Here is a 9,789-nt window from a genome sequence, read left to right as displayed (position 1 = left end):
GCAACCGCCTATAGGACTTTTATCACCACGTGCATGCGTATAATACTATTTAGTCCTGCTTCAATATTAACAAATCATCAAATCAATACTATATCTATAAAACAGAATAACAACAGAATAAGGAATTTCCATAACCTAATGAGGGTGGTATTTTAAATTTACTCACCTCTCCTTGGAATCCTCAGGTTCTATAGCCAAAATGAGAGATTATTTCTAATCCCACCGCTGCCACCAAAAGTAACTGTAGGAATTTCTTAACAAAAGTGATGGTGTTGAAGATAAAGATAACAAACAACAGAGTCAGGAGCTCCTTTATATAATTGAATAATACGACCGATCGGGGTACAAGTACAGTCTTCAAAAATAAAAAGTCCAATATATGAGTTTATATAGTTTACAGAGACAAAGGACAGCCTATGAGATTCATTTAATCACCATATGCAAAGATTCCATTTAGCCAATCATCAGTTAGGATCAGGGAGACCATACCAAGGCTGACCATGCAGGCCTAGAGGTCCTCTAAACCCCTAAATCACTTGATATATATCACAGCTGCATTCTATCTCCTCTAGCTTACATTGCAACAGGAACATGGCATGGGGTGAAACAGCATACACTTAGATGTACAGCCTTTAAAAGTACACTTTCAGAAGTATACAATGAAAACGTTTATGGAACTGCAATAAATGTTTTCAGAAATTGTACATTATCTGATTCACAAAACAAGCCATTGTTAAAGCTGGAAGCAAAGCATGTCACTAACTGTGCCCAATGAGCAGGGCTTGACATGAACTTTTTGCCTTGCCAGCCACTGTGGCTAGTAGTTTTCTAAAGTCATTAGCCACTCAGTGTTTTCACCAGCCGATAACCTTGCCATGAATATGCTCCATGTATCAGTTACAACAGCAAAAAGTACATGTATTCACAATTTTATATAATGGTGATGAAATTTGCACAATTTAGTGATGCAAATAAAATTTATTTTATTTCTCACCCATAGCCTAATTGAGGAGACCTGGCTATATCAGATGGTACTGAGCATTGTCAGAATAGAATGTGCTTACATTCATTTAATAATGTCAATGTTGAAGCTCTGCAGAGGCACTTTCATTTATTTATTTACTCTTACGTTAGTTTTAAATTGCAATTGCAAAATATCATTGGCAGTGAGAAAATTACTACACCTGTGTAGGATCGTGCATCGTATGCTACAGGGTTAAACCGAACACTGCGACAAGCCTACTTTCTTCTTTGGTTTTTCTGTAGTGCCAAATAAACTAAAGCCACTCTTAAATTGTGGACATACATTTTTTACATAGAAAATGCTACCAAAAGGTCACCAGCCAAAGTGGCTGATAAGAGTGACAGAGTTACAAGCCACTACCAAATTCTACCTGCATTTGGCGGGTGGCAGGTGTTAATGTCAAGCCCTGCCAGTGAGACCAGTGCGAAAGAATGCCTACCTGTGTCTGTTCTAGTCATTCCTATGTACATATATAATGACTGGGTCTTGTACCAATCACAAGACAGATTTAAACCTGAACATGCCATGATAAACCTCCTCCCTGGTGTTGTCATAGCTACACCCACAGAGCTTGCCACTTACAACTGGCGAATTAAAGTCTAAATGAGATCATTGGTATCAATGAAACATTTTAACCTCAGGAAAGAAATATCACATCTTCATCATTAACTAAGAAGACAACCACAGCAGAAAGTCAGTCCCCATTTTAGGAGGAAGCCAAAGGTTGATTTGAGTTGGCAGTGTGACGGTCATGCAGAATGAGTCGATTTCCAAAGCAGAGAACATTTAAAATGCAATCCCAGATCATGAAGGCACCCCTCAATTTTAGCGCCAGAAAAAAAACCATTTGGTTTTGGTGGAACAGGTTTTTGTTAAGCCCCATAGGTGGTTTTTTATAATTTCAATAAACCCTGTAGGCAGTGGTATAGAATTCTAATAAGTGCTGTAGATAAAGGCATCAAATTTTAATAAACCCTATATGTGGTGAGACAAGATTTTAATAAGCCCTTCAGGAACATTTTATTAGGGAATGACAGCTGTACAGAATCATTTCCACAGGGTCATTTTAAGATTCTGGCAGTAATATTAATGATCTATGTTAAAAAATCATAACCAGACCTGAAAATGCAGTAAAAATTCTTGTGAACCTTTAGTCCAGTATGATAAAAAAGTAACTAAAATACTTTATAAAAATGATAACAAAATGTAGTAATTCTCCCAGTGAATTATACTTAGCCTCAAAAATGGCACAGACTTGAATAGCACACCATGGAAATGTAAATTTGGTGCTTTGTGAGCAGTACTCCAAGGAGCCTCTGTCCTTCAATGGGACAAGCTGAAAGTATGACCAATAGCTTCCAGTGAGCCTAGGCAGGAAAACATTCAATTCCCAGTTCTGCTTGCAAAAACTGCAGATCTGCTGGATGATTAAGTATCTAGAGTAGATCTCATTTTCCTGTTGGACTATCCTCTGGCTTTGCTTTCTCTGTGGTTTCCTTGTTCATGCCAGATGGATGGTTTATCCCTTCTTTTGGGTCCACATCCATATCATTCATTGCCAGGATGGAATCAGCATCAGGTTTCATGGGGATGTTGTATGTGTCATCCTTTACTGAGATGGTGCCAGAGTTTATGGTCACTGTGTCAGTTGTAACTTCTGCCATCACTTCCAGGCTTTTCTTCTCGTCCTCCCTGGAGCTGATTTCTCTAGCACTGACCTCATCAGTGCTGTTGTTCTCCACCTCCTCTCTTGAGTTCAGCGGCAAGGTTTCCACTGGGTCACTGCAACGCAAATACACATGCATATGAGCATGCACACAAGCATGTACACACAAACATGCATGCACAGATACAAACACGTGCAGAAGCGCACACACATGAGCAGTCATTCATAGAGTCAAATACAGGACTAGAGAATCCATATCAGCAACTTATATCAGCTGCAGCTCCTCAGAGAAACACCCAACCATGCCCTTCAAAGGCAACCACATGATCACAGCGGCTCTAGATAATAAAACAGAGTACACAGTAAAATGTCCAGTGTTAATTCAACTCTAACAGAGTACATATGGTCCCACTCTGGTACATACGTACTCTGCAAGAGTTGATTTAACACTGGCCATTTAACTGTGTAAGCAAATACACTTTGAGTACTAATTTCAAAGTCATTTTATAAATTTTTATTGATTTATTTAAAATATTGGTGCACAAAGTGGGCTGTAAATATCCAATTTCCACCCTAATTTGGAATGTCAGGTGCACACCTGACCAGTGGGAGTTGCTAGAGAGTAATGAAATGTTGACCCCTAACCGACTGAACCCTCCCATACCCAGGGCACATCACCTTATGGAGCTACCAGCCACAGTCGGCACTAGCATGTTATTTATAGCACTAGTCATTTCTTTTTGGGAGGAAAGGCAACGGCCCAGGTCTGAGACATACCCGAAACACCCACAGCATGAGAATATATAGCAGGCAACACATCTCCTCCTGAGAAACCCTAACACACAGGGACAAAAAACAGGAAACTGCAAGATTTTAAGTGAACAGTAAGTTGTGAGATATCACATTAGGTGACAATGTTACCAATAATATTACAATGTAGAATTTAAAGAGATAAAAGAATGAGTCTGTGAGGGTGGGGTTGTTTGGTATGTTAATTTGTGAGTATTAATTAGTCATGTAAGCTGTCAGTTATTAATTTTAACTGAGGGATAATTTTTCCCTGTTTGTAAATTTACAGCATAGTGTTTGTTAGTCCACAAATCTAGTCACTAAAGCAGTGACACCCGGCATACAGAACAGGAAGTAAGACTGCCCTTCGTCTGTGTGGTGTGGGGTGGCTGCACCTGTGCGTAGTGAGGCAATCAGTGCGCACAGGTTAAATCTGCCATCCCCACCCACACAAAGGAGCCTCGGTCATGACTGTTTTACATCTGCTCATGTGGCTGTACCATCTTGCCACCCTTGTAAATAAATCTGGACTGTTGGAACATCATCTCCCTGTGTCTCTGTGCTGGAGGGCCCCTAGGAAAGCTACTTCGGTGGCCTGTGGCAGGCTTGTTTGCCACAGTGGCGCCCAACGTGGGGCTGCTCCGGCACAGGAAAGAGGCACAGGAGGGCCAGCCAGGAAGCACACTGGAGGAGGGGCAGCTCAGGTGTTCCCGACAGGGCTTCAGACGGATCCTCCAGGCCAAAAACAGGGAGCGGGAGATGACCATGGAAGGGAAGGAAGCGATCCTCAGCTGGGACGCTGGGGAGCTGGACCTGGCCGGGAAGGCAGGTCAGCTATGGGCGGTGCACGAGAGGTGGTCGCGCCGTGAGCTGGACTTGGCCGGGAAGGCGGGTCAGCTACGGGCAGCGCACAAGCGGTGGCCGTGCCGTTTTGCTTCCTTTTTTGTCCGTTTTGTTGTTTTAGTTTGTTGTTTTGGCCTGGTTGGTTTGCCCGGAGCCCATGAGGGGGTAAGCCTGCAGCAGCCTGCCAGCAGAGCCGACTGGCGGCCACCACAGCTACGAGGGTTCCAGGTCCCCAGCCCCGCAAGGAAGCAAGCCCACCAGCCCAGCCACCCCACCACAGCCCCTGGAACAGCCCAAGCCCGGCGATGCCCCCACCAGCCAGCAGAGCAGCCCAGGACTTCCCGTGCTCTGGGAGGGAGGAGGAAGAAGGGCTGCCTTGTCGTCCGGGGGAGGGTTGCAACATGTACTGGACTGTTCTGGGGCCACCCACCCTGACTCTTTAGTGGAGTGTTTTTATTTTGTTTTTTGCTTTGTTGGGAGTGCGGGGGGGGGGGGGGGGGTAGGCAGGCTTCGGCCAGTTTGGCATTGGGGGTATGTGGTGTGGGGTGGCTGCACCTGTGCGTAGTGAGGCAATCAGTGCGCACAGTTTAAATCTGCCATCCCCACCCACACAAAGGAGCCTCGGTCATGACCGTTTTACATCTGCTCATGTGGCTGTACCATCTTGCCACCCTTGTAAATAAATCTGGACTGTTGGAACATCATCTCCCTGTGTCTCTGTGCTGGAAGGCCCCTAGAAAAGCCACTTTGGTGGCCTGTGGCAGGCTTGTCCAAATGTCTTTCCCCATAAATACAAAACAGACAGAACCAGCATTTCATTCATTGTTGTGAGGCTGAGCTGCTGTCACCTGATGTTGTCAAAGACAAATTATCATGAATATACAATATAAATACACTACATTTCCAAAAGTATGTGGACACCTGAACATCACACCCATATGTACTTATTGAACATCTCATTCTAAAACCATGGGCATTACTATGAAGCCTTTGCTGTTATAACAGCCTCCACTCTTCTGGGAAGGCTGGGGGAGCATTGTCATGCTGAATGAGGAAAGGGCCTTCCCCAAACTGTTGCCACAAAGTTGGAAGTGCACAATTATCTGGAATGTGATTGTATGCTGTAGATTTCCCTTCGGTGGAAAAAAGGGGCCTAGCCCAAACCATGAAAAACAGGCCAAGACCATTATTCCTCCACCAAACTTCACAGTTGGCACTATTCAGGCCAGTACAGTTGGCACTATGCATTCCACCAAACCCAGATTTGTCTGTCAGGCTGCCAGATAGTGAACTCCAGGGAATGCATTTCCACTGCTCCAGAGACCAATGGCAGTGTGCTTTACACTTGATGAACAGTTCTTGTGCTGTCATTGTTTCTAGAGGTAGTTTGGGACTCTGTAATGAGTGTTGCAACTGAGGACAGATGATTTTTATGCACTACACACTTCAGCATTCGGTGGCCCCGCTCTGTGAGCTTTTGTGGCCTACCGCTTTGTGGCTGAGCTGTTGTTGCTCCTATATTTTTCCACTTCACAGTTACAGCACTTCCAGTTGACTAGGGCAGACCTAGCAGGGAAGATATTTGGCGAACTGACTTGTTGGAAAGATGGAATCCTATGATAGTGTCATGTGGAAAGTCACTGAGCTCTTCAGTACGACCCAATTTATTGCCAATGTTTGTTAATGGAGATTGCATGGCTGTATGCATGATTTTATGCATATGTTAGCAATGGGTGTGGCTGAAATAGCTGAAACCACTAATTAGGAGTGTCCACATACTTTTGGAAATATAGTGTATTTCACAGGAATGTGACAATGTGACTCTGGTTCATTTGCTTTTCGCCTAAGATATTTCCCTACATACAAATCTAAACTTGACCTGCATTTGTTAGAAAAATAAACTAAAATTTGCACTAGCATTTGGGCACAGCCATCTTGGAACAAGCTAGGCTTGTGACATTTTAGCTTGCTTTGTATTGGCAGCTCAAGCTATTCCTATTACTACACTGCTGACTTTCAATTAACTCAATGATGGATTATGAAAAAAATTAACTTTTGTATGACTTTTGAATTATCAAACAGATTTTTATTTTACTTTCACAAGCTACCTCTGATGAGACCACAACTACTGTGCTGCTGACTGGCTGCTCTGAAATAGTGCACTTGTAGAACAAGGGGTGAGGGAGGGGGTGGGTGGAGTCCAAGATGGCTGCACCCTAACACTGCAAAAAAAGATCAAAATTTAGTTTATTTTTCTTACAAATATGGGTCAATTTTCAGATTTGAATGCAGGACCATATCTTGTCATATCAGGTAAAAGGCAAATGAACCAGAGTGCTTTACCCACATTTAATATGAATTTTTAAATCTTCAAATTAGTACTTGTCTGGATTTTCATTTGTCTTGCTATTTAAAAAGAGCAGCTTGTTTTTTAACAAAATTAGTAAAATTAATAGAATTGGTGCACGGTAGATGACCATACAAAATACCATAGGCCAGTAGGCGACTATACAAAATAATGTTTAGCCACAGTCTTCTCCTTAGAACAGAACTGAATAGAGCTCTCCATGGACCTGCCACACAAGAGGAAGTACATATAGAATTGTAAAGGAAGAGCACAGAATATACAAAGGTACAGGGCACATAGAAAATCAAAATTTTTCAGAGTAAAATTAAAAGGTTCCAGAGGAGAGCTACAGGTCAAAAATTTACCCAGCTGTTCCCCAGAGGAGGGGGATTTCTAGAGGACTGACAGCAGTGTGTGTATGTTTGAGTGTCCCCTGTCATGCCTCACTGCCTTACCACACAGCTAAGTCCTTCCTGTCACATTGAGGCATCCCCAGTTCCCTCTCCATGCTCCTCCGCCGGCAGAACTTGTACGACACAATGATGGCGAGGATGAGGAGGATCAGCCCAATGGCACCCCCGACAGCTGTAGCCAAAATAGCGATCTCCGAGAAGGAGGCTGCAATGAATGAATGCATCCGGAGTTAAATAATGACACCAAAAGAAGGGCTGCAACAAAGTTCAGGATCTGAAGCCTGTCTTTTTATTGATGCAAATGACTATCTTCCAGTGCCAAATTAGACACAAATCACAGGAACTGTTGTCTACCAAAAGGTCAGAGTAACAAGTGCCTCTGCAGTATCTACTCAGATATTAGTCTAATGTAACTAACATAACAGTACACAATTACATGAATTTAATGTAACTACTTCAACAGTGACATCATTATATTAATCCAAGTACAGTTGAGGCCAAAAGTTTACATACACCTAGGCTAAAGATATTCAAACTCAGTTTTTCACAAATCCGCACATTTCATGATACCATACATATCTTTTGGAAAGTCAATTAGGGCATCTACTTTGTTCACAACAGAGGTAATTTTAAAACAATCGATTAGAGACAGATTTATTTCAGCTTTAATTCACTGTATCAAAATTCCAGTGGGTCAAAAAGTTTACATATACAGGGTTCATACACTTTTTCACCAATGATTTTCAATGACTTTCCCATGACTTCTCCACAACCTTTAACTGAATTTCCATGACCAAAACAAATTACTTTATCCCAGCGGGACGATTTAAAATTATTTATTGTAACACTAAGTGAAATTAGGTCTGCATCTGAAACATATGGTGCCTCTCTAAAACAAATAAACACCAGACAGACACACTTAGATACATTCTCTCATATTTTAATTCGAATAGTTTAACATTTTCGTCAATTTCTCAAACAGGGCTCGAAATAGCGACCATTTTGGTCGCATATGCTCTCGAAATTTAATCTGTGCGACCTCGAAATATAATTGGGAGCATTTGTGTGAGTGCAAATAATTGTTCTGGTGCGACCTTTTGTTTTCTTTTTCCAGTTGAACGTCTTTCTCTGTACATTCGCTAGTTAGTACACTCAGTATGTCCCTTGTGAGCTGACGGTGACCCTTCTAAACAATCGTGAGCTTGACATTCTTACCTTTAATGCTGATTTTAAATTGGTTAATATTAGCCTTCAATCACTCCCTTTCACTGCACTCCACTGTCACGCGACACAGAGAGCTAACACGTTAACTAATGTTACCTGAAGACAAAAGTTTATGTTCAATTTATTAGCGTTATCGAAAGCTGAAAAGTTGAAGCGAACAATTACGGCATTTTTTTTTTAAACGTTAACGTAGTGTTTTGTGTAGCGACCCGGTTGAAACAGCTAATTTATCCGATGCAGTTTACTGGCGGTTGATTTAATTAGCGGTATTAATGTGACGAGAAGCGCTTTGTCGTTTGAAAGCATAACATGCAATTTCTTGAAGAGTCGACACATTTTAGGCGTGACAGTTTAACTGTTAGGCTACTTGTAAACCGTACTGTTATATTGTCATTTTTTATCAATAAAAAATCTATTGCATATATTGTTGGTGCTCCTTACATTTTGGTGGGTGCTCCTAACTTTTTGAAGTTAGGAGCACCAGTGCTACGAAGTACAAAAGTTAATTTCGAGCCCTGATATATTATTGAAGCTGGACTTCCCTGGCATATTGTCGGGACAGTAGGGCCTACGTTTACTAACTGTTACATTAGCAGAAGCGTGCCTGTTGGGCGTGCCTGTAAACAGACTGAGCCAGACCGAATTAACTTCTCACACCACCAAAATACCGCGAAGGTTACGTGCCAATTTACGTTTTATTACTATATATACTATTTTTATGATTGGATTAATTAGTAATTATATTTGATGCAACTTTAGCTGTGTTTCCATTACTTTTCCAAAACTTTTCAAAAAATATTATTTTCCATAACTTTTCCAGGGCCTGGAAATTGCATTTTAAATTTCAATGACTTTTCCAGGTTTTTAATGACCATGCGAACCCTGCATATACCAAGTTGACTGTCTCTTTAAACAGTCTGGAAGATTCCAGAAATTGATGCAATGACTTTTTAGAAGCTTCTGATTGGCCAAATGTCATAAGTATGAGTTGACTAGGAGTTAATTGGCGGCTGTGGTTGTATTTAACCTCTTAGTGCAAAGCCACTAGTGGTCGGCATGCCGAGATTGCTGAACTCAGTCATTCAGTGCTACTGCAACCAAAGTATGAGTTAAAAACAGAAACGCTTTGTTTTAGTTTCATTAGTAGACAATACACGACAACTATGCCAAATACGGAGTTTTGCAGCACCACCATTGTCACTCTGGTCGTTCATTTAACAAGCACCCCCCCTCCCTGCAGTCTCACCTGCAACTACACCCCCCACCCATGACATAACGGACAATATTTTCGATCTGGGCATTCGTAAAAATATTCTTTCACCACTCAAAAATTGTATTCCGTCATGACAAGGAGATAAACCCAACAGCCTTAAGATATGCCAATACAGCAGTGAAAACGGTGCTCACTGGACTAAAAATTGAATAAATATACAACCTTACCATTGGTATTATGTGTAGATATGTCCCTTTTGAGACTGAGTGA

The 9,789-nt window shown here is 41.8% G+C and overlaps 1 protein-coding gene across 4 annotated transcripts in view; it reads right to left on the bottom strand.

Moving 5' to 3' along the window:
- Positions 1-300: 300 nt before the first annotated feature.
- Positions 301-9,789, bottom strand: part of LOC118235604 (myelin protein zero-like protein 2) — a 52,151-nt gene continuing 42,662 nt past the window's right edge. For all 4 annotated transcript variants that reach the window (XM_035433119.1, XM_035433118.1, XM_035433116.1 and 1 more), the window contains 2 exons: positions 7,125-7,287; positions 301-2,806 (listed from right to left, as the gene is read on the bottom strand). In XM_035433119.1, coding sequence (XP_035289010.1) covers positions 2,473-2,806; positions 7,125-7,287 — 497 coding nt within the window. In that variant the 3' untranslated portion in view covers positions 301-2,472. The remainder of the gene's footprint in view (positions 2,807-7,124; positions 7,288-9,789) is intronic.

Source organism: Anguilla anguilla, chromosome 9 (assembly GCF_013347855.1).
Source record: "Anguilla anguilla isolate fAngAng1 chromosome 9, fAngAng1.pri, whole genome shotgun sequence".
NCBI lineage: Eukaryota > Metazoa > Chordata > Actinopteri > Anguilliformes > Anguillidae > Anguilla > Anguilla anguilla.
The sequence above is the reverse complement of the archived record's forward strand: the minus strand, read 5'-3'. Positions and strand labels throughout refer to the sequence as shown.